The sequence below is a fragment of the Danio rerio genome, chromosome 16 (genome assembly GCF_049306965.1).
Source record: "Danio rerio strain Tuebingen ecotype United States chromosome 16, GRCz12tu, whole genome shotgun sequence".
Classification (NCBI taxonomy): domain Eukaryota; kingdom Metazoa; phylum Chordata; class Actinopteri; order Cypriniformes; family Danionidae; genus Danio; species Danio rerio.
This window is the reverse complement of record NC_133191.1, coordinates 5,215,821-5,242,355: the sequence shown is the minus strand read 5'-3', so window position 1 is coordinate 5,242,355 and position 26,535 is coordinate 5,215,821. Positions and strand designations below refer to the sequence as shown.

General features: G+C 38.3%; 1 protein-coding gene across 1 annotated transcript in view; it reads left to right on the top strand.

Moving 5' to 3' along the window:
* bckdhb (branched chain keto acid dehydrogenase E1 subunit beta) overlaps positions 1-11,004 on the top strand; it is a 90,715-nt gene extending 79,711 nt beyond the window's left edge. Inside the window, 2 exon segments of the mRNA NM_001080653.1 lie at positions 10,160-10,307; positions 10,693-11,004. Of these exon segments, the coding sequence (NP_001074122.1) occupies positions 10,160-10,300 (141 nt within the window). The 3' untranslated portion in view covers positions 10,301-10,307; positions 10,693-11,004.
* Positions 11,005-26,535: the final 15,531 nt, after the last annotated feature.

Here is a 26,535-nt window from a genome sequence, read left to right as displayed (position 1 = left end):
GAGAGAGAGAGAGAGAGAGAGTGTGCTTCATTTTCTCCCTAGCAGTGAAATCGCTGCTCCTAGGTTCTGCTGTACACTCAGTGTCAGACTGTCCAGCAAACTCACAAGTAGTGAATTGTGCACAGTTGGCTGTTTTTAAGTAGTTGGAGCGTTTTAATTACTCACCCTCGCCTCATATGTAATAACCCGTTCATGATCTATTACTGAACCGATTCCAAATTGTCCAGCATTGAGGTGCATTGAAGAAACAATTAATTTTGACAGCCCTAGAGTCAATGGGTGCCGGCAACCTGCATTCATCAAAATATCTTCATTTGTATTCAACTGAAGAAAGAAACTTATAAAGGTTTTAAACCACATTAAACGATGATGGGAGAATCAGTTATGCACTCATTTTCATTTTTGGGTGAACCATCCCTTTAACAAATCTATTGAAGATATTTAAAGGATCACTTCTGTTTTTTATCCTTGTAGAAAACAATTTATACTTGTGGTATAGGTATAGTTTTTTTTAATCTAGATTAATCTCACTTTAATCTTGGAATTAATCTAGATTTAAATGGCTCGTTTGAATTTTGCAGAAAGCATTCAGAATATGTGTGCTACCCAACTAATAACTAAAAGTAAGTCTTGAGAATGGGTTTCTCAAGCCAGGTGGCGCATTACACAAGGGGCTCATCTCCTGTTTCTAAAATGCATCACAAACTGCTTGAGAAACTGTTCTACTGATCATTGATGATAAAAACAAATGATGTTCAATAAGATGTTCTTGTGTTTACTAACTGTTTATTCAGTTAAACATGAATGTTGAACTGTAGGCCTACATAAGCTCCAAACAGCTATTTATGATGATCTAAATCCAACTAAAGTCATAACTGAACTAAACAGAAATGGGATGAAGACATGTGGAGTATGCAGATATCAGTGGCATTATTGAAGTAAACACTGCAATCAAACTATTACCGACATGTAGGATTTTCCGCCATATTTTCCGACAAGGTCTATACACGCGGCTGTCAGTAAAGGATCACACACAAACACACACACGCACACACATCGCGAAATGCAGAAATTTTTTTTCTTTCCATTTGGCGTGCGTTGATAAATTCCAGAACACTCTCACTAGCCCTTAGTCCTTATTTGCGTCTAATAACCCCTGATTGTCACGAGTGCATAAATGAAATGTCCACGAGTTAAAGAGAAACTGCACCCAAAATTACTGGAAACTCTTACATAAAAGCACTTCACGTAAACACCATATTTATATTATTGTCTATTAAGGCAAATAACTAGATTACAGATGTCCATGCAAGTGTAGTCAGTAGTGTCTTCGAAGTAAGTGAAAGATCCAGAATGCATCCTGCTGATTTGGTTCAGAACTGCACTTTTTGTCAGACGGCTCACCGCTCAGGTATACATCTGCGCTAAAATATCAAGGTGAAAGTCCACATAGCTTGCGTAGAATAGACCTAGCTCTCAACCTAACTTTGAGAATAGATTAAAGGCAATATTTGTTTTTAGGGTCTCGCGTCAATAACATCAATAACAGCCCACCACTAATTTGTGGAAACTTTCACATCCGTGTATTTGTTAGATTTCTTCATAAAGAAAGTTTGAAAGAAACAGCATTTATTAGAAATATAAATCTTATGTGTGATTGTGGATGACATTATTGTTACTATTAAAGGTGCAGTATGCAAGTTTGACACCCAGTGGTTGAAATAGGTATTGCACTCCTGGATCAAAACAAACCCAAGTACAGGTTGCCAGATTGACGGTCAACAGGAGCGAGTCTGACAATCGAGACTAAAGGCTGATTTAATTTGTGTTCTATGTAAAAGCAACGGCACGTGATAGAAGGAATATTCTCCATATTAAAATGAGTTTTTGTTCTAACGCACTTTTCGAATTGATATGTTAGAAATGACGTCTGTTTCCTGCAGCTGAACAACAGAACACTGACAATGATCACCTCTTGTGCTTTATTCAGTGTTAAATGCTAATAATGTGAGTTTGAATGTCATTTTACATGACATTTATTGCAATATACTGAAAGCAGCAGCAGACAGTTCACCTCAGATCTGGACAATAAAATAAACCATCTAAAATTGAACTTCAGAACTGTGACTCCAACACATATCAGTGATTCAGCATCTACTTTAATAATGTTAAAGAGGTTTAATATGCATTAATTAGAAACCTTACCCTTTTGTTGGAGTGCAGTGAGTGCACTATTCTGTGCTACTGAATGGCTGTATTTATTGTGGTGTTTCGTCTGGTGCAAACGGCCCAATTGTTCATCACTGCGTATCTCGTCATTTAGACTGTTGTTAGGACATGCGGTTACAATGAAGCCTGCTCACCTAATGTTAACGTTCATAATATTTATATTATTTGCTAATTAATAACCTCATGTGGAACTCTGAATCTGCATCTCATTTCGGATGAGTCTGCTACTGTCCACCGGATATCCAATCTTGGTCACGGATGCACACTTTGTGAGCCTTCCTGACTGAATGAATGAAATATGCGGTTTTCGGCCACCCGGGGTGCTGAAATATAATTGGTTAAACTCACATTGGGTGGGTTAAAAGGGACCAACACAAAGACTGATGTTCTTGCATGTAACACTCAGTTTCAAAGCAGAATATCTGACTTCAGCATTGTTTTCAGATAAGCAAAAATGTTCACTTAGTATCTTTCTTAATTATCTGCAAACATTTTCTGGTATTTGTATACTAAAGAAGAGTCAAAAACTCACATGCAGCACCTTTAATACTGAATTAAAGTCTTCTTGTCTTTAAACGAGCAGTACCGGACATGCTGACCTCAAGCTTTTAAAGCGTAGTGTTTGCACAGTTTGTCTCAGGCCTGGTGCAGATGGTGGAAATTTTATCCAGAGCTTCATCCATGCATAGATGCAGAGCAGGGCTTTAAACATCAATCACCTTTTCATTGACGTCAGGATTATCGGAGCACCTGTGTGCCGCCGCGCCGGCAGGATTCAGCCGGATGCTCACAGATAATTGCATTCAACAGAAAAGTTGCTAAAAAAAAGCTTTCAGTGGTCAAGCTACTGACGTCTGTAGTAACTAATGATACACACACACACACACACACGCGAGTGCCATTACTGCACTGCTGAATGACTACATGTAGTGTTATTGGCTGGGATGCACAATTAAAGAAACCAAAAAGCCACTCCGGCTACATTCTTACATCCTTGTTTTTATTTACAATCTCATCACTGCTGATATGCGGCACTCATTTTCACGTGTTGTTATTCTGACCTGAAGTGACGAGCGAGTGCATGTTTTTTTTTCACTATTTACAATAAGATTTGCGCTTGCGCTCTCCTGGCGTCTCTCGTAACTAGGTGACCATCAAGCGTTTTCTCAGAAAATGACAAACAAACAAACCATTGCTGCAGCTCTGATGCAAATTGATGGAGAAGAGTAAAAAGCACTGCAGTGTTTGTGTGCACCGTGTTTGTCTGAGGTAATTAGTCCGCCGTTATTACTGAAATGTGTATATTCAATACAAAGTGTGAAGCAGATTGGTTACTTCTACTTGCATAAATCACACTGCGCTCGCAGCATTTAGAAAAGTTCAGGGTTCTTATGTATCAACGCTGCGTAGGCACAAAAACTTTGCGTACGCCAGGTTTCACGCTCAGGTTTGGATTTACTAACCGTACGTTCACACCGGAAGCAGCGAGAGCGTCCAAGGTTGCTCTGGCCGCCCTGGTGACAACGGTGTCTGCCTTCAGCTCCGGTGGCGAGAGCGTCAAAACTCGCTACATTGATCTTGTACTTAAAGGAGCCGTTGCAGCATATTAGTTACATTCCTGCATAAAACAAGTTTTTAGCGTAAAAATGTTGCGCGCTTCTTATCAAATTCATACAACAATGGAAGATCAAGTTGCGTGTGATGTGGCTTTGCTCTATTTATCCAATATGTGTCCATATGTCTGAAATATCCTGAAGCAGCAGTACTGTTTTGTACTGTCACATCGCGTGAGATTCCCGCTTTTTAAAGATAAATTTATATAACATTAATGCACATCAGTAACTCGCCAGTAACTTATTTAATGCATGTTCCTGTAGGAAAACATTGTAAATAATTGGAAATCCGGCGACCTCAATAATCAAACCCTTGGGAACAACTGTGGTCGGAACCAAAGTTCACAGGTCTGTGTTCCCTGAACTGCTATCAAGCGGTGGACGTCTTCATTCTGATTGCTTGCCACCGAACCGCTACATAGCTCATTACCATAAAGTTAACTTTATTTCAACTCTCCTCGACGCTCACGCCGGCGAAGACGCGCCGCGCTGCTCCTCGCCGCTTATCGTCGCCTAACGCCGCCGGCTCTCATTGAAAATGAATGACTTCCGGCTATTTTGACGCTCTCGCCGCTTTCGGTGTGAACGTACGGTAACAGTGAAATGAACGTGGGAATGTGCGCAGGTCCACGCCAGCTTCATGCCTAGCGTATGCACTTTTCTTGTGTGTGTCTGTTTTATTTCCATTGGCGACTCCTAGAGGCAGTTGTGTTAAATTGCACACTACAAAGTGTCTTTAAACCATGCATTGGCAGCTGTATGAGACGGGTTCATCCGCATGTCTAAGGCTTCCATACCATACAGTTGACCAGCCAAACATTAAAGCACAATTTAGAGGGGTCACCGTTTTTCCCAATGTAATCGGAGCGATTTACTGCACACACATTGCTATAAAGACACCATCTGAAGGTGAATTTTCATAAGTGAATTAGAAACATTTCCATTCAATAAATGTGCAAATAAAATATGATGCACAGACATATTAATGATTCCTACTTGTTATCCTTGTGATGAAGAGTAGCCAAAATATGATATGTAGCGGGGAAAAAAAGAAGAAAGAGTTCATCAGACGCTGGATTTGAACCGAGTTTATGCTCAAACGTGTCAAAAAAAATTCGGCGTACGCAGTGATTCATACATATAAATTTTTTTCTGCGTACGCAATGTTTTAGTATGATTTCCACGCAAGTCTACGTACATGAGGCCCCAGATTTTTTCAACTAGGTGCAGCTGGTAAATGCACATGTTTGTGTGCACCGCTTGCACAACATGTGCACGTCTGCTCCATCGTGCGCATCGTGTGCCTCTAAGCTTATTGGCACTGCTTTCAAGTTGCGCTCTCAGCAGCCACAATTTTAATAAAACTACTGCGCTTCGCACCGAATCAGTCAATAAGTATCGATACTGATTTAATGGCAGTAGTGATTTTATTAACAGGACTGTGAGTGAGTTTGGGTGATTTCTGCAGAATATTCTGTCGGTTATTCTATAGTTTGTGTGCCAGAACTAAATGATTGGCATATTCACTCAATATCCCTGATGTCTGCTCATAAACAGCCTGAGTGATGTTGAATTTGGATTTCATGCGGCATGATGTGGGAAACATGATAAATTTGGTTGGCACTGAAGCGTATGTTTTGTTCCTGGTTTCTTTGAGCTTAAATCTGTAAATGGTTTCGGGCTCCTCGAACACACACACACACACACACACACACACACACAGTTTGCAATTGTCTTTTTTGGCTCTCACGGTCAGCGATATTGGCATTTCTGTGTCACGCTAGTCTTTGAATGCTCTCTAATCTGCGGCTGTTACTGCTTCCACTTAGAACACACACACACAAACGAAAAAATGTGTGTATATTTAGATGCATGTGTACGTACAGTACAAACATTTGGGGCCAGTAAGACTTTAAATGTTATTTTTGTCATTGCAGCATGTTGACTCAATGGTTAGCACTGTCGCCTTACAGCAAGAAGGTCACTGGTTCAAGTCCCGGCTGGGCCAGTTGGCATTTCTAGGTGGAGTTTGCATGTTCTCCCAGTGTTGGCGTGGGTTACCTCAGGGTGCTCCGGTTTCCCCCACAGTCCAAACACATGCGCTATAGGGGAATTGAATAAACTAAACTTGCTGTAGGGGCGAAGCAGTGGCGCAGTAGGTAGTGCTGTCACCTCAGCAAGAAGTTCGCTGGGATGCTGGTTCAAGCCTAAACCAAAGTCGTTTCTAAATAAAACGCAAGCGCGCAGAGAAAACTTCAGCAATATAAAGTGGGACCAAATGACATCAACATCACGTATCGCAATAATTTCTGTCACAATACACAAATTATTTATGGTGACATGCCAAATGGGCCACTTCTTATTAAGTCAAGCCCAAAATGATTCATACCTCTGGTGAAATTGAAGTAATCGTGCTGTTTCTCCGTCCACGTGCCATGACTTGGGAAAGGACTGCACTGCTCTGTTCTCCTGCTTTTCCAGTAAGAGCATTTAGAGGTTTGGTCTTGCTCTTGCTCCAGGTTGGCAGGTACACACATCCACTTTTAGATTTAAAAAAAAAAGAAGAAGAAAACCCAGCATTACAGTCATGTGAATATGTTAGAACAGTAACATAATGTAAAACTTTATGAAATTGAAATCTTTCCATATTGTAATTGTTCCCCATTCTGATGCTTGGTTTTAACTGCAGCAGATCGTCTGAACTGACTACATGCCTAAATGCATAGACTCGCTGCCATCTGATTGGCTGATTAGAAATTTCCATAAACGAGCAGTTGGACAGGTGTACCTAATAAAGTGGCCGGTGAGCGTATATCCAGCAATACACTAAAAACGTATTTTTTTTGTTATTATACGTGTTAAAATACTTTTTTTTAAGGTCAATGTCATGATAATACTATTATAAAAGGTTCATCAATTAATGAAAATGTGACACCATCAGAATTATAGTTGTATATTTGTTCTGTTTCTCGACCTCAGAAGATCTCAGTGATGGGGGTAAAGCAGATAAATGGACATTAATGCCAAAACCAACAAAGTTTAAAAGTGCACAGAAAGGAAACATTGTTTTTTTTTTAAATGCATTGCACGAACATGTTGGGGTGAACATATGCGAACAAGCATTTAGCTTATCTAATTTTAACTCCTGTCTATCAGCAGATGTCCTGATGTGTCCTTTTCTGGACTCTTTACAACCCGCACGCTTTCCATTCAGCCTCATCACATGCAGATAAAGCTATTTCTGAGCCACAGAAGCACTAGGTTCATAGTGCCACATCAAATCCCAAAGCGGTGATTATGTGTAGGCGAGCAGGAGGGACAGCAGGCTGCGTTTGACCAACTCCAGCGCCCAGGACCTGCAGAGACGCTCCTGACGCAAATCTGATGCACATTTCTGTCTTTACACCGTCTCTCATGTAAAGCAAGAATAAAGACTTTTAAAAAATTTTTTAAAAAACTTTTACAGATATAACAAAGTAATTTTACAGAGAAATTTAAACCAATATTATTCCTACCCCTACCCTCTAAACAAGTTGAAATTACACAGAGAAAAGAAGAAAAAATAATAATAATACTAATGATAAATAACAATAAAATAAATGAATAAAAACAAATAAGTAAATAAAATAAATTAATTAATTAAAAATAACACAGAATACACATATACTTTGATAACCCAATATTACAAAAAAAATGAATCCTCAGATATTTATACAAAGTACCTAATTATGTTTGCATTGCAATTAAAATGTATGCACTTGTGCTAAACGTTAGCACAGTTGACCCAACACAATTTATTGTACTTATAACCGTCAGTACATTTGTAAGCCTTTCGTACAGTTTCTTTTCTAGTGTACAGGTCAGGTGCAGTCGTATAAACTGAAATGACTAAATCTCTGAGGAATATCCACAAGATAAATGTAAACATCACCTGATTGGAGCTCTGACTGGGACATGATGAAAAACAGGTGCAGGTGGAGAATATAGAGCGCAAGTTTGTGATCATATCTCTGTTTCGTTATGTGATCCAAACATTCGTAGCTTGAAACGGATATAAAATATGAGCAGTTTGTGCTGCATTTCTATGGAGAGCCCCTGTAGCTGCCATTACGGCCCAATGTTTTTTTGAAAACGACTACAACTATCTAGTGATGAGTGGCAGGGAAAGAGTTAATGAAGTCTGACGCAGTGACTTCAGAAAAGGCAATCAGATGAAGAGTTCACCCAGAGTTAGCGCATGCATTTTCTGTGTTCACATTTAGACTCTTTGGACACAGACAGTACATCTCAATGGTGGCCATGATTCAGAGGTTTAGTCAAAGCTTTTAAGCCGTCTGCCCCCCTCTTAATGCACAAGTTTTGATGGTTCTGTGAAAACGAGTTTGGTGTTTTTAGTGTTTTGTCATTTGGAAATCAGGCTTCTTCAGCTTCCAGTTAGGGGTTTTCTGGCCTGATGTCTTTTCAAAAGATTAAATTGAAAGCCTCTCGCTCGGGTCACTGCTGAAGAGAATACTCAGCTTTTCCATTTGTTACTGTTAATCGCGTTGCTCTTGAATTTGGATCGAGCATGTTTTTATTTCAGCAGTGCTCCCTTTGTTTGGAGGTTTCGCAGCATTGAATATTGATGGACCTGATCGAGAGCTGTCGTGATGATGTGTTTTTGTAGGCCAACATGATTTTTCCATTGGCTTTTGGATTGTTTCTTAAGCATAGAATACATGGAAATGATTTAACCCAACTGTTATACATTTCCAAGATACGAGGCTCGCATTAACTATTCATGTTTGAGCTTTGATTGATTATATTTATGGCCCGTTTCCACTGAGTGGTACGGTACGGTTCAGTTTGGTGCGCTTTTATGGCCGTTTCCACTGTCAAAAGGCGTACCGAACCAAATCGTACCGTATCACATTTTCGGGACCCTTTCGAAAGGGTCCCAAACACAAGAAAGGGTACCAAAAGGCGAAGCTAGACGCGCAGCTAAACGCTATTGGTTTACAGAAGAGATACGTCATTCACTTACAACAAGCCAGAATGTAAACTAAGGATCCGCCATGTTTGAAATACACAGCGAGAGATTACAGCGGAATTATATATTCATATATCATCGTCCTGATGAACAGCCACACAGCCATGGAGTAGAGCAGAATCTACCTTGTGCCTCGCAGTTTTTTTACGAGCCGCGCGTCTATATCTGAAATAACATCTTCTTGAGCTGATAATAATAACATGCGCTTGATTATTGACAAGCTTTGGAAACCCGATCCCGTGAGAAGCTGACAAACGCAAGTATGACATATTCAGAAAGAAAAGGACAAACGCGGGAGTGGAGCGCGAAAAAAACCCGGAGCACGTTATTTCTTCAGCAAACGTGAACAAACGGCCTTGTTTTAATTATTATCATCACCTTTTGGACTAATATGAACTGGGAATGATGGAATTACTCTCTAACAGAGACTACATGACATGTGCTGCTGAAGATTGCCGACACAGATGAGAGGTTTTCTGACTGTAGGCTATACTTTGTGTTGTTTTGAACCTAATTAAGAACGAAATGTCTGCTGTGTGTAGTTTTTCTGTAGTTGGTAAAATATCGGAGACTGTAAGGGTCAGTATGTGTTCATATATGTTCATTTATTTATTTATTTAATATAATTACAGACGTTACAGTAGGCTATTTTGCACTGTCATTGATCTGCAGTTATATTAAAATCATGTTTATAGAAAAGTTAGTAATATACATTTATACAGAAGTATTTAAGTGTGTAAAGCATCTGTTTTGTGAGAAGTGCTTTTCATATGATACGTGAACGACCTGTGCAGCTTTAATGTAGATATTTCCTCGAGCAAGAATGATGCGACTGAAACTTTCTGTCATACACCACACCCACCAAAAGGGTACCCTTTATAGTGGAAACTCAAGCCTGAAAAAGGTGACCCGTACCGACCCGAATCGTACCGTACCAGTCAGTGGAAACGAGCCATTAATGAACAACAAAGTCAAGAGTCAGAAGTCAACATCAAGACATCAACATCTTTTCTTTAAAGCAAAGCGAAGTCTATACAGTGTAAAAATGATTACTTCTCTTGAATACTTGATTCTGATTGGTCAGTCGTGACATCCCAAGCTATGTTGTTTTTAAGATAACAACTGATTTAAACTAAAACCACAGACTTATTCAGGTTCTACAAATCCTTTGGCCCGCAGGCCCTACTTTGGCCACCTCTGATCACAGCTTTTCTTCAGTGTTTATCAGGTTCTGTATAGTCTGTATGGTATGTGGATTATAATTGGATGTGTGTGTGTGTTTGTGCAGGAGGAGTGTTTCCTCAACCTGGAGGCTCCCATCAGCAGGGTTTGTGGATATGATACACCTTTCCCTCACATCTTTGAGCCTTTCTACATCCCGGATAAGTGGAAGTGCTTTGAGGCCGTCAAGAGAATGATCAACTACTGAAACACAGGTGCGCTTTATCTGTCACATACACAACATGTGAATCCTGTGCAGTGCATTTTTTATCCGATTTTTTTGGCTTAATCTCAACTGAAACATAAAGAGAGGGCGGGGCATATAGTAGCCCCTCCCCATTTTAAAAAAGCAGCCAATAGTGGTTTGTTTTATCAGTGCGAGTGCTTGATCATGCACATCAAATGAGAAGAGATATCAAATTGGGCGCGGGGCATGTCAGACAGAAGAGAGCATTTGATTGGAGCATTTGAAGTATGATGTCACAAAAATTGTTTATTAATTTAGGCTGAAGTGACAAACTAGCTTCAGATTTTCTAAATGTAAATATTGTCACTGTTTTCATGTCTCTCTCCGGTGTGTGTGTGTGTGTGTTTTCACAGGCAGCACAGATAAAGAACTGGCCTTCTTCATCTCTGATCAGACTGGTGACCTCACAGTGAACTCTTACTGTAGATGATGTCACTGGTCAGACATCATAAACATCCTTAATCATGTTTCTGAACACTATCGAGTGTGTGTGTGTCACACGTGTACTGCTCTCCTGTCTCCACTGTTACCTGAGTTTCATCATCTCCATCTAGTTTTTTTGTTATTAAACTATACTGATTTTGTCTGTGAGTTGATAAATATACTGTGTGTTCACCAGAATGTTTGTAAAATCAGTTTTAATTCAATAAAAAATCTCTGAATGAGTTTCCCTGTTTACGGCTCGATGATTTCTTCAATGAAGCAAACGCGAAAAGTGGGAATCTAGTCACTTTTTTTTCACCACAGGCTCATTCTGAAAGCGTAGCCCTATATACATTTCTGGAGATCACGAATTATATACCCAGAGGTACGTATGGCTGCATTTCGTATTTAAAAACGCTACGTATGACGCCATTCCTTTTCATGCTTACCAGCTGACCGCTTACCTCTGTGTGAACGGCTTTTGTGCTGTTTTTCCAGTTGTCCAGTTACGTTGGCGGACGTGTGATGTGGAGCGGAGTTGACCTTGGTGACTGGGTTCGAATCTTGTGAAGAAACATTCCAGAAAGCGGGTAGGACACAAAATAAAATAAGTAAATAACCAAAAAGTAAAATCTAAAAAAACACTGTCGGTTGGCTTTAGGGAAGTGGGTGGGCGGGTCAGTCTTTGCTTTTGAAAACACTATTGGTTGGGTTTTGGGAAAGGGGTGGGTGAGTCAGGCAACAGCAGCCTCTGGTGTATTTACGGGAGAACAGTGGGTGCGAATGGCACTCGCGAGAGAAATTTGAGATCTGAAAATTGTACAGAGCGGCCTCTGGTGGATTTGCGAAAACAAAAACTGCAAAAAAACAAAAAAAAAAAACTAGCTCCCGTGACGTAATTGGCCCATTCATATAAACCTAACACGCATTCAGCACGTAAATTCATTAGTTACTCCCAAAATGCATGCAAGTAATTGACTGGTGAACAAAGGGAAGAATAGATTTAACTTTAGTTACTTTCACTGAGCATCTGATATGAATTAAACACACCGGCAAATTATTTTTGAATGGATTGTTAGACTTCCATAGACTTTTTGTATGTTTTACAAAGTCTATATGTATTGTTTTACTAGTACTTGCGTGTACATGTCTAAAATAAACATTAGGTGGTTAAAAACACTGCTTAATTGTGATAATATGACAAGTCTTTCTTTGGCTCAGCGAAAGAATTTTTCAGTTGCCACAATGAGTTAACGAGCTAAGCTAACTTGTCATGCTTGTCAAGCTCAATAAAGAGTAAACACTAGCACCAGGGACTTTACGTTCCTTACTTCAAAACGGAACAAAAGTAGGATTCTGTAGTGATTTACCCTGCTGTTGAACTCCTTTCCTCCTCAACCCTGTCTTAGAGACGCTGAAGTCTGTATCAGTGCACGAGAGACCGTGTTCACTCCGCACTGAACTTTTAAAAAAATAATCACATGTCTCTGCGTCGCACGACACAACAAATCAATTATGAAATTCATTGCCAATGCTTTTAGTAATCGATTTTTAGTGATTTAATTGATTCGTTGTTGCAACCTTAATTATTATTAATTATTAGATCTTATTATTAATTTCACACCCAAAAAACTGAGTTCCTAAAAATATAATATTAAATGCAATTATCATGTTTTACTTTATGTTATTTATATAGCACGTTTAAAAACAAGCATCGTTGACCAAAGTGCTTCACAATGTCAAAAAAAAGACATTCTTTTTTCAATTATAAGACAAACCTTTTGATTGCCATAATTTAATATAATCATTCAAATCGAGTCTAGAAAATTTGCTCAGATGCTCCTCAGAACAGCAGAATATTTGATGGATATTTCTGGCAATGACCCAGCTGCTCAGCAAATAAATAAAGCGGAGGAATAAATGCCTGACGTATGTTCTGTGGAAAGCATTTGGAATGGCATGAGTGAGTGGAGAAAATATTCATTTAGTGAATTATTCATAATGCGCAAATCATAAAGAAATTTAAACCATTTAATAACATACCTCAAAAAGCAAGCAGAAGATAACGAAATGAACCGCAGCGAGGACAAGGGGTTATTCAAGTCAATGGCATTTTGTCTGCATCTAATCCTCATTCTTTCCCGCTCATTTGACAGCGTCTGTAAACATCAGTCAGTCAGTCAGCACTAAATCTCGTACTTTTACAACACGACAACTGCTTAGGGTGAAAACACCTGTCAAATGCATCAATGTAAACTGCAGAGGAGCGTTTGTGTGTGTGGATTATGATTTTATGCATAAATCAGAGATATAAAGATGCTTGAATCTGATTCTCATTTGTAAAACATTATAATGAGTTACACTTGAAAGCCTGCCAAGAGTTCAATATGGTGAGAAATAAAATTCTCTGGTCTGATGAGATCAAAATAGACCTTTTAGGCCTTAATTGTAATCGGTATGTGTGGAGAAAGCCAGGCCCTGCTCATCACCTGTCCAATACAGCCCCAACAGTGAAGCACGGTGTTGGGAGCATCATGCTGTGGGGGTGTTTTTCAGCTGCATGGACACGATGGCTGGTTGCATTTTAGGGAAAGAGGAAGTAGTTGCCAAGTACAGGGATCTCCTGGACGAAAACCTCCTTCTGATAGCTCAGGAACTCCGACTGGGCCGAAGGTTTACCTTCCAACAAGACAATGACCCCTTTGTTCTTTCCAGACTTTTTTTGATCCAAAATAAAACTGTTAAATTGTGACCATGAGCATGTCTTTGCAGTTTATTAAAGGTGTTTAATCGTAATGATTTAGGGAAACTTCTTTAAAATAACATTGTTTTCTCTTGAACTTTTAGTGCAGTCACTTTATTGATGGTGTTCGATCGTAATAATCTAGAGCCGCTTTTCCACTATCGTGCTGAATCGTTCTTTAAACAGAACTGTTCCATTCCGTGCCAAACCGGGCCAGACAGCACGCATACGGTTTCATTTTCCACTGTCGTGCTGCGACAAAGCTCTTTAAAGCATTACACAAAACGCATCAGTAGTTGCCTTGGTAACGCAATGTAAACGGCTCCCTTTGTTCAATTAAAGTTAAATAAGAGCCGAAACTAGTTTTTTTTATTTTTTATTTTTTTCATAAAAGCGAAAGCAACCATGTGACTAAACACTGTTATGCCGCTCTATCAAATAGGGGTGCTAAATATAGGTACATGTGCACCCTTATTTATTTATATGTTGCGCAGCTCTGGCTAAATTTTATTTGGAGGGAAAATTACCAAAATTTAACGTGATGATTGAAAATAATTGGAGGGGAAATAAATGATATTCAAAATCTCTGAACATAACAGAAAAATAAACAATGATAAGACAACAATAATAGTGCATTTGCATTATAGTGGCAGAAATATCATTTTGGACAGGCCTTGTCAAATGTGAGCGGGCACTTTCACTAATAAAAACACAGCACATAAATTATTTCATTTTTAACAATTAATTAAATTACACTGCGTTTTTATATCAAAAGTTGATAATGATATAAAATATACTACATTTTGATGGTAAAATGAAACCAATTAAGCGATGGCTGTTATTTGTTTTACTATTCAAATATTAAATAACGAATGCAGCAAGTGAAATAAAAAACGAATATGAAACAATATATAGCAGGATTTAAAGCATATAAAGCACTATTATATTTAGCAAAATGCTGCTCTATTATCTTTTTATTTTGTTCATTTTATTTTTATTATTATAATTATTTTTGTGTTCATAATTAACTAACAAGCTGTAGGCGAATTATTGCTAGACGTTTTAGAAAATATTTGCGTAGCTATATTAAAGATCACCAAGAACAAAAAAACAAAAACACAGAAACATGTTACATGCCTCATAAATGTCATATAACTTATGTATAACTGAATCCTATAATTGCCTATAGCTGAAATGATGAAAATTGTCTGTGAAATAACAGTGTTTTTCTGTAAACATTTTAATGAAAATATCTGTAGATTTATTATTTTTTGCACTTTATTTCAACAAGGAAATTTATGATTTTGTTTGGCAGCCGAAGCTGCAAGTCATTTGACCTTTTTTTAAAGATTTTTTTTTACAGTGTAGGTTAATTAGGCAAGTTTGGGTAATTAAGTTATTGTATAACGACTGCTTGTTCTGTAGACAGTTTAACAATACATATATAGCTTAAAAGAGCTAAAAATAATGACCCTAAAATGGCTTTTTAAAAATAATTGCTTTTATTTTAGCTGAAATAAAACAAATAAGCCTTTCTCCAGAGGAAAAAATACTATAGGAAACACTGTGAAAAATTCTATGCTCTGGCAAATAATTGAAAAAGAAACAAAAACCACAGGAGTGAAAGTAAAGTTAAAGCAACTGTTGTAGATCAGGCTCTGTGCTTACGTGCTCTGTGGATTTTAATGAAGCATGAAAGGTTGTAACATAAAATATGACATGCGTGCATTTTATTTTATCTGAAAGAGACATCAGTGTTTTAAATCAAGTTAAACATTTTTACAGAGACAACGGGAAAGGGTAGAAGTGAAATACAGCGCTTGTGTTGAGAAACAGCCTGGATTAGATTGAGTTTTATGCGAGTGATGAGTGTGATTATAAATGAAGTGTGCTTTAAAGTGACACACACTTCAGGATCTGGGCTGAAAGACATAAGATGTGATGGGATTCTGAGTGGATTTTCAGGAAGAGCAGAGACATGAGCTTTATCCATCAGAAACGCACTGACTGAATGCCGAAAGTGGCAAGAGGCTGAGAAGAGGAATTCATAACATCCGCCAGAAAGCAAAGCCGTTTCAGGAGTGGATTCTGATGACAGATGACAAAGGCAAACGCACAATAAAATAAATCAGCAACACGTGTTGAAGTAAATCTTAAACTTTTGTGTTTTTATGCCTATCAAACAGAGAAAGAGTCAAGAAGAGTTCTAGAAGAACTAGAAGAGTTCAGGCGTACGAAAATGCACATCTTTTAAAAGGTGTGGCACAAAACCCCACCTCCAAACCCAACTGTTATATACTGTAAAAAAAAATAATAACAAAAACGTTAAAAAAAAATGTAATTTTCTGGCAGCAGGGGCGCCAAAAAATTACAGTAAAATAATAATAAAAAAAAACTGTCAAATTAAAAATGTAGATAATCTGTAAAAAAAAAAAAAACATAATTACAAGTCATTACTGTCATTTTACAGAGTTTAACTGTAATTGTACAGTTTATTGCTGCCATTTTACTAATTATTACTGCAATTACACAGATTATTACTGTCATTTTACTCATTATTACTGTAAATATATAATTTATTAAAGAGCCCATATTATACATGAAATAAGGTCATATCTTGGTTGTAAGGGTCTCCAACAACAGTCTAATATGCATGCAAGGTCAAAAAACACTTTCATGGTCTTATAATCTGCATTTATTTTTACCTAATTATCCCAGCGACTCCTGTATGAATCGTCCTGTGATTCATTTGTTCCCAAACCCCTCCTTAGCGCGGAGCTAATCTGCGCTGATTGGACCGATGACAGTCTGTCGCGATTGGTCGACTGCCTTCAGTCAGAGAGGGAAATGGCCAATAGCTAATCAGCTATTTAAAAAGTAATCACAGTTCATACACGCTCGATAGTGTAGGCGTGGACTTTAGCTGCCACACTATGGCCAGTGGATAGTGCCACGGATAACCGAACGAAGGACACAGTCGTGTACTCGCCATACCACACACACACAAAAACACACACACACCTCCGGATGACAACGCTCCCGCTTCAGCCCGCACCCGCCAGGTTTTAGCCTGAGAACCCGCTCCGTTTTCTGCCCGCCGCGCCCGGTCCCGCTAGAGCGGAGAACACAACCAAATATCACCCAGTATACAGTCCAGACAGCCAAGTCTGTATAAACACACACACACAGCACAAAGTACACAAAGCTCGTTCGTTCGTTCGCTCTCTCTCTCGCTCTCTCTCTCTCTCTCTCTCTCCCCGCGCCAGATTTCTGCGGCGCGGGAATACATTTCCGAATAAATCGCGGGAGCAGAACTCTAGCACGGAGCTCCATAAACAAACAGCACGCGTCGCGTTTTTAACGTGACTTTGCACGCGATAAGATAATATATCCAGTTAACCTGATACAGTACACGCGGTTACAAGTAACAAATCACAACTAAATACATTTGCAAGCTAGAGTAAACGAGGCAACAACTTTAACCGCACGTACTTACACTTGAGAAATGTAGGAAGAAACCCATCCTGACGTCCATCAGTTACTCTTTACTGATCCTTCCTTTAACAAACTCAGATGAAGTATTCTTTGTAGCATGTAGCTTCCAGAAGTTTCCAACTGCTTGGTTATAATGCTGATGTTTCATCTTTGGGTAGAGACTCAATATATCCATCTGCAGTGTGACTTCAATCGACCGGCATGTTTGTGTGCGTGTGTTTGTGGGTGTGCGTGTGTTTGTGGGTGTGTGTGTGTGTGTGTGTCTGGGTTACTGCGTCAGAGGGCGGGGCCTCAGGTTTGAAATCTCCCGGGTTTGCGCGTGCACGTGAAAAACTTTGTTTCGTTCGTACGTCATGGCGAAACACCTAATGAGTCGGTATCAAGGCGACTCGTTTGAAGCACTATGATTCGACTCTTTTATAGATGAATCAACAGTTTTAAACACTGTATTCTTACAGATTTAAGCCTTAGCTGGATACTTCACTTCACTTAGAGCTGTGTTACACACTACATGGAGGGGAATTTTCAAAAACCCATAATATGGGCTCTTTAATGTAACTAAACAGATTAATGTGATTATAAGCATAATACTGTAGGCCAGATGTATTTTTTGTAGTCCCCAAACGGGTTTGCTGTAGGTTTTGCTAAGCTAACTATGTAAATGCCAATGTCTCCTCTTGCATTGAACAATTGAACTAATATTGTGCGATCTTCAGAGATGTTGTTTATGTTCACACAGCTACATTACATATGCATTACATTATATAGCCCCTCTTGAATTATCAGCCCCCTGTTTATTTTTTCCCCAATGTCGGTTTAGCGGAGAGCAGATTTTTTCAACACATTTCAAATCATAATAGTTTTAATAACTCATTTCTAATCACTCATTTATCTTTGCCATGATGACAGTAAATAATATTTGACTAGATATTTTTCAGTATACTAGTATTTAGCTTAAAGTCACATTTAAATGCTTAACTGGGTTTATTAGGCAGGTTAGGTTAATTAGGCAAGTTATTGTATAACGATGGTTTGTTCTGACTATTGAAAAAAAATACACTGTAAAAAAACAACAACAACGTAATTTTCTGTCAGCAGGGGCGCCAGAAAATTACCATAAAAAACTGAAGAAAAAAAAAACTGTCAGAATTTCTTGTTCCATAATTACTAGTCATTACTGTCATTTTACAAAGTTTAACTGTAATTACACAGGTTATTGCTGCCATTTTACTAATTATTACTGCAATTACACAGATTATTACTGTCATTTTACTAATTATTACTGTAAATATATAATTTATTAATGTAATTATACAGATTAAATAATGTTATCATAAGGATAATTACTGTAATTATGCAGGTTATTAATGTAATTATACACATTAATTTATATAAATTTGCATGAAATCTCTAAATATTCCATAATATATATATATTTTTTTACATTTGAAAGCTTGCGTACAAATCATTGCTGTTGTCATAAAACACTGTAAATAAAACTTTAAAATATAAAACAGTTTAACAAATACTTTTAGGATAAGTAGGTTAAACTCCAAAACAATTTTCTTGAGAAAATACAAAACTATTATTTATCTATTTCTTTTCTTCTTCTCTTTTTTACTTCTACAAATAACACATTTGCTCATCGTTTAACAACAAAAACAAGGTTAGCGTCATGATGCCTGCACAACAATGTTGAGGATCAAATAGCAGTTTATTGGAAATTAGTTTTTTTATTATTTGTTTTTGGAAAACAAAATGAACAGCTGGAGCTGCAAGTCTCTTTCTTCAGTTCAGCGGTGGTAGGAGGTGTTGAAGTTTGAGTTTGGAGAGTCATTTGAGGTCAGTCAGGCAAACATAAGATGAGGGGAAGCTTTCGTCATTCTCTCGAGATTGGAACAAAACACACATTCAGACAGAGAGTCGCTTCTGTCAGTGGAAGCAGAACAAGTCCAGACAGCAGTGTAAACGGGAGCTGCAGATCAGATCTGGACCTGCTCTAAAACATGATTCTACACCAAGTATACTTGAACAAGTCAACTCTTATATTTTAAAAACTTGAATAAGTGAAACAGAATAAGTAACAGAATCAAATGTTCCCTGTCAGATTTAAACAGTCTTGCATTGGATTTTACAATAGATTCAGTTAACAGTAAATTATACATTTCTCCAGTTTGAGTTAAATTGATGGTAACTGCCTGAAATGTGCACACAATTGTGAGAGCGCCTGATGTCACTGCAGGCAAATCTAATCATATTGATGATGCATGTGGAAACTATTTTCTTGCAATATTCAGTGTGGCGCTGTTCTGCCAAAACAGATCTCCCCGCTGTGCCTTATAGCAATGGATTAAATGAGCTGCACTTCTGAACTGAACATGGGTTATGACAGATAGAAGCACTGATACTTTATGACCGATGTTTCAGAAGGATCTGCAGTATTAATAGTTTCCCAAATTTAAGAAGACCTTCATATTGGCATTTCATTTGAATATAGATATTTGTTAGTTATACAACTCATTAATTTTTTGCTGCAACTTTGTAGCTTTTAAACCCTCGTATTTTATAAATTATAATATATATATATATAGGGGGGCTCCCCCGGTTCCCCTAAAACTTTTGCAATTAGCTCATGAACTGTACACTAAATTATCGCCTCAGTCCCCTTTAAATTTGATATGAAAACGGCAGCAGAATTCGGCTCCTCCGCATCTTTTGTTTTTTGTTTGATCAGCAAACCACAGCCATGGACAGCAAGAGAATAAGGTGTGTGTTTATTGATAAATTGCAAATTGAAACAGCTGTTTCCTCCAGCGACAAATGTAACTCTTAACAAACAATTCCCTATTTTATTTCAAAATGAACTACCAATATTAAACACTTTACAGTTCATGTGACATTACTTACACCATACAGTCTTCCACAGAAAGGATTAAACACAGTGACAGAAGCACTTGGAGAATGTTCTCGTTTTAACTGTCACTGAGTCACTGACAGAGATAGAACATCAAGTATTGTCTAGTATAAAAAAAAAACCTGTTTTATTTATTATTATCAATCAGATTGTGAATTAGCCTCTAAGTTTAAAAAATATCTATTTATATTTATATATATATGTCATTTAATTAGAAAAGTGGCAGTTTAATTATTTAATACATAGAAACAAAAAATGCTTGAATACAGGCTAGAAAGTGTTTTTTACTACAGTAAACAGGTTGGTTGAGCCTATTTGGCTTATTCAGAACTCAAATGGCTGCCTGTCTATGTAATACAGTGGAATACTAGTATACCAGCTATATTAAACGAACATGTTTCAAGCGAATTTCTATTAAATTACAACTTATTAATGTAATATTAGGCTTTGCATATATGTGTGTGTGTGTGTGTGTGTGTGTGTGTGTGTGTGTGTGTGTGTGTGTGTGTGTGTGTGTGTGTATATATGTATGTGTGTATATATATATATATAATATATATATATATTTTTTTAACCTTATAAAGAGCTGAGCCCCCCTAAAATGAAAATCCTAAAATCGCCCCTGTACATATATATATATATATATATATATATATATATATACAATAAATAATATATAAATTATATATATGAATATAAAGATATTCCTAAAAGTTTACAATTACTTAAGTGTAAGTAAATTATGAGATTTTAATTTTTGATTGAACTGTTCCTTTAAGTGAATTTGCAACATGCTAAACAACAGTCTTCATATTTCTAAATAATAAAAAAATAAAAATAAAAAAAGGTTTAAAAGACAAACAAATGCCAATAAAGCCAGACCGGTCAATTTACACCTCAGATTACAACCAGCAGCAGAAATAGTCTTGCATTATAACTGTATTAAAGCCAAGAGCTTGCTAGTAACCCAGTTCTGTTGATTCTTTGGTTTTTGAGGTATTTAATTCATCCTTCAGCTCTAGTTGGCACCGACTGATAACTATTTAGCAAATTAAAGACTGTAACTCTACAAAAATAAATCATCCAGCCATATTTACGCAATGAAGAAATAAAACAAAACTACACTACAAGCCATTAAAGTGAGGACTGCAAACCTGGTGAGATGAAAGAAAACGTTTTTCCTTCATTGTTTGTTTATTCTTTCACTGAATGTCACGTGTTGGTTTTCATATTTAGCTGGGCTGATGTGACTCTGTGCCCAGCGAGGGAACTCAGTCTCTAATTAGAACAGCCGAGACTCATATTTAGCGCTCTGTGCGGCTTTTGGGAAAATTTTATGTTGAAAGGACAAAGAAAGAAGCAATCGGTCAATACTCAGCACTGGCCGTCAAACGCATGAGTCTGCAGCGTCAGATGCTAAACACAACCAGCGCTGTCAAGTAATGAATGACAAGTAATACTCAAATGACTGAAATCTGTGGAAATACTGTATTAGGAAGCTCTTTTTGGTGCTTTTACTGCGCTATTTTCCTTCAACCTGCAGTCACTGCTTTATACAGTGTTTATTTTTACTTGTCTTTGGTGATTGGCTAAGTGGAATTGTAAGAATGGGTTTTAACCACAGCGGTTCGAACTATAATATAATATGCATATAATAATTTACACTCTTACATAATAATCAGGCGCAGGATTCCCATAAAATCAGATTGTGTATGGAAAATCACTCCACAGTGAATATGTTTCCACATTTCTGAAAATACATGTAAAATAGTTATTTATTTGATGGACTGGGTTTTGTCTATACAAACGAGTGTAGGATTGATCTCTTCAGCATCTGCAGTCTCCATTGCTAATAACAACGCATCATTTTGCATTTCTAAACATAAGGTTACAGGTTCGAGCCCCACCTGGATCAGTTGGCATACCCACCCCATCCCCACCTCCGAGTCCAAACACGTGTTATAGGTGAACTGAGTAAACTAAATTGGCCGTAGTGTATGATGAGTGTGTATGGGTTTTTTCCAGTACTGGGTTGCAGCTGGAAGAGCATCCGCTGTGTAAAACATATGCTGGATAAGTTGGCGGTTCATTCTAAAGGAAATTTGAATGAATGAATGAAAGTTCCATTCATAAACATGCCATTGCTAGAATAAACCGTTTCATGTTTTACTGTCTGTTTATCTTCTTAATGAGTTCTGGGTGTGTTTTGAGCCTAACTTGCATTAAGCCAATCAGAGTCTCATCTCCTATTCCTTTTAGGAGTCAGTTGCATCTCACCATGGTGCATTTGCTATTTACATGGCGGGCTTTGTAAGTGGAAAAACTGATCCCTTCGCTAGTGAGAAAACAGTTAAACAGACCATCTGCAGCGAGAGGATAAAGAACGAGCCTTCTCCATTCGGCCCCTTTACTTTCTCTTTACTTTTTACTTTACTCCTCTACCATGGAGTAAGGAAACAGTGTTGTACACACTTCACTGAAGACATCCATTAGCTGACATATTTAATTTAGTTTGTTAAGTGTGAAGATTTGTTTCAAAACTATTTCTAAATTCAGTTCTAAGTTCCATCAAGCGAATAAATGAACAAAAATAACAAAGTGTGGTCAAAAAACTGAGTTATATCCAAACACACGTCCTGTTTTTATGCCCCATATGGTGATGCATACGGCTAACTAATACAACAATAACTAATACCACATACACTAAACTAATAACACATAACCAACACGCTTTGCGCTGTACTTTAGGTCTATTTCAGTTCCTCAAAATAGCAACAGACCAACAATGCACCTTAAACGACCATGAAACCCCCCTGTTTCAGCAGTGTTTTCACAACTATAGTTAGGACAAAGTCAGGAAAGTGGGTGTGTCCAGCTCTGTTTAGGTAGGAGTGTTGGGCGAGGGAAAGAGGGGTTTGCATAAAAATGGGAGTTTCCGTACACTATATAGGCCTAAACCACGGCGAATGAAGCTCTGCACAAGACTTTTGGCCAGCGGAGAAATTAAAATGGTCTAAACTGAGTCTGGTTCCCTCAAGGTTTTTTTTCTTCACTCCCATCAGGTGAAGTTTTTTTTTCCCTCTCCGCTGTCGCCACTGCCTCGCATGGTTCAGGATTGGTAGAGCTACGCATCGATGAATTGACTCTTCAGTGTTTGAACTCTCAGTAATGATTAAATCACACTGAACTGAGCTAAACTGAACTGAACTGAACTTAAACACTAAAACCTGAACCACACTGTTCCAGTTACTATGACCATTTATGTGAAGCTGCTTTGACACAATCTACATTGTAAAAGCGCTATACAAATAAAGCTGAATTGAATTGAATATAGGACGCTAAAATCAGTATGCCAGCTGAGTAGTATGTCCGAATTCATAGAATCTGAAAATCAGTTTGCGAGAAGTACCCAGATGACTTGCAACTTCCGGCGAGATTCTGGAGTGCGCATCCCATGCATGCTGCGCTATCCCATGATGCCCCGCGAGCGAATTCACGAATGAGAGTAAAGCGACGCAACTGACGCAGGTTGGTCACGTGACCATGACAAAATGGCGGATGTAGTACGTCCGATTTCCATTCATACTTTTCATATTCATACTGTATAGAACGTACTTTTCTAACGGCTGAATAGTATGTTTAAATTCAAATGCAGTACCTACTGAGTAGTAGGCGGTTTCGGACGCAGCCAGTGACTGTACATGGACATCAGTAACCGAAGTAACTGCAGTTTGGCACTTTCATTCAGAAAGATTTCATGCATGACCCTCGTGACAAACAAGGTATTGCACACGAGGAACTGCTGGAAGAGTGTAGTTTTAATGGTATGTTTGATACCGTACAGCGAATGGGGAATTTTGCATTTCTTGGTAGCAAGACTTGGGCCAGATATCAAATTGTTGTATTCGGCTGAGATATTCAAAATGAACATTTTGGCCAAGTAAGTTTGGTCTATCTTGACCCACTTTTAAAATACATTTAAATTATTTTTAAGTAAAGTAACAATTCTATCAATCAAGTTGATTCAAGAAAAAGCAAAGCCATAAAGCGAAATGCTTCATGGGTTTATAAAAAACCATTGCAGTCATGATACTTTAACATATTCTGCCCAGTTCAGACCCAGTTATGGGTTATTTACTTGCTCAGATATGTTTGCCTCTTGTATGGAAGCCAGACTTGGTCCAGTCATGTAGCGTAATTCACTGCGGCATGTGGGCCGAGCAAATGCGGATGGTGTGGGCCAGATTTGGGCCAGAGAATTTTTGCTATGGGGGATGTGTTTTGGTGTTTTGTGACTCTTTAACATACCATTGAGTCCACAAAGTAGATTTACTATTTAAACAATGTGGCGCAAAACTTTAAAATTACAGTTGCGCTGGTCTAAAAATAGCAACATTCGCAGCAAACACGCCTTGCCTCTTATTGCGCCGGGTGCATGTAGGGCCCTTAGACTTTAGAAAGCACAACATCTCTGATAAATGTCGCTGCTTGCAGGCTTTATGTTTCTAGATCTAAATTAGAAAGCAGGAGCGCTTCTGCTGCTCTGTAATTGGGCAAATTGCTCATTTTAGTTTGCATGGTTTTGATTTCTCACACAGCCTAAAAGCACTACAGAAGTTGTAAGATTTTAGCGTTTGACATTTGAACAGCGGTAATGTACAATTAAAAGGCCGCTGCTAATGCACCGAGCCAGGGAGTCGTATATTTAATTGCTCGTGCATGGGCGCTTTTGTTTTTATTTGTCTCCAGGGCTGCTGGTCGGGCCGCTGTGTTGCAGCAGATGTGTGTCTGTGATCTGGACTGTACTGGGTCCTCACACTTCTGAGTCTCATATTTGGGATAATCACTCCAGGAATGTCATTCTTCAGGAGGAAGCCCATGCTCAGGGTTTGCAGCTGTTTGCTTTGGGAAACCCTCCAGCAGCTATGCACGTGTGTGTGTGTGTGTGTGTGTGTGTGTTTGTGTGTTTACATTTGTGTGAAGTTATGTCTGTGTTTATGTGTATGTATGTGAAGGTGTTTGTGCTGTGTGTATACATGTGTATGTGTGAACACGTGTGTTTGTGTTCACATTTATTTGTTTGTGTGTGTGTGTGTGTGTGTGTGTGTTTATACGAGTATGTATGCAAATGTGTTAGTGCTGTGTCTCTTTTGTGTGTGTGTGTGTGTGTGTGTGTGCATATTTATATATATATATATGTGTGTGTGTGTGTGTGTGTGTGTGTGTGTGTGTGTGTGTGTGTGTGTGTGTGTGTGTGTGTGTGTGTGTTTTTGTATGTGTATCTCTTATTTATATGTGTGTGTGTCTGTGTGTGAACTTGTGTCTGTTTTTATGTGCGAGTCTGTATGCGAAAGTTTGTGTGTGTGTACCTGTGTGTGTGAGAGAGTCTGTGTTAACACGTGTGTGTTTGTATGTAAGTGTGTAAGGACTTTATTTGTGAGTGTGTATATGTGTTTACATTTGTTTACTGTGTCCGTGTGTGTGATTGTGCATGGTGCATTTTTGTTTTATTTTTGTTTGTGTGTATGTGTTATCTGGTGTGTGTGTGTGTGTGTTTTGTGAGTGTGTGTTTGTCTATGTTTGAGTGTGTGTTTGTGGGTGTGTAAGAGTGTCTGAGTGTATGTACATGCGGAACTTGCGTTTTTTGTGAGTGTGTAAGTGTATGTGAGCTTGTGTGTGTGTAAGTGTACGTGTGTTTGAGCTTGTGTGTTTTTTGTGTGTGTGTAAGTGTATGTGAGCTTCTGTCTGTGTAAGTGTACGTGTGTTTGAGCTTGTGTGCTTTTGTGAGGGTGTAAGTGTATGTGAGCTTGTGTGTGTGTTAGCTTGTGTGTTTGTGTTTTGTTAGTGGTGTGTGTGTGTGTGTGTGTGTGTGTGTGTGTGTGTGTAAGTGTATGTGTATGTGAGCTTGTGTGTATGTTTTGTTAGTGTTTTTTGTGTGTGTGTACATGTGCGCGTGTGTGAGCGAGCTTGTGTGTTAGGACAGAGAGCTTCTGTCTGAAGGTGGTCTGCTATAAATCTGGAATTAGTTCACATTTTTGTTCACATTTTTTCAGCTTTTCTGCTCCAAATTTCCAGGTTAAAGGCATCTCGAGCACTCCTGACACTAAACCTCTTCCAGAAGGTAGGAAGGAACATTTTGCCGTCTTCCAACGTAACTTGTTTTGGCCAAATTTTGAGGAAGAATCAAACATCTTTCACAGACAATCCCATCATGCACCGCAAACAGCTCATTTAAGATCCGTCATGGCAGATGAAGTGAGTGAAAGCTTGATTTATCTTATTCTGTACACGTATCTGTTTTAGACTGTATAAGTACAGAAAACACACTTCAAATATCACATTTTCCAAGAACTTCAGTATGATAGTTCCCTTAACTTCACAACAAATCCTTAAAATTTATGGCCATTTACACCAGAAGCGGAATTGAAAATGTCTATAAAAAGTATAAAGCAAGCATCATTTACAGTGGCAGTATTTATAAACACACTTAAACCCTGCTTGGGTTTCCTCTGGGTGCTCCGGTTTCCCCCACAGTCCATAAGACATGGTATAGGCAAAATGAATAAGCTGTAGTGTATCTGTGTGAATGCAGGAGTACAAGGGTGTTTCCCAGTGTTGGAT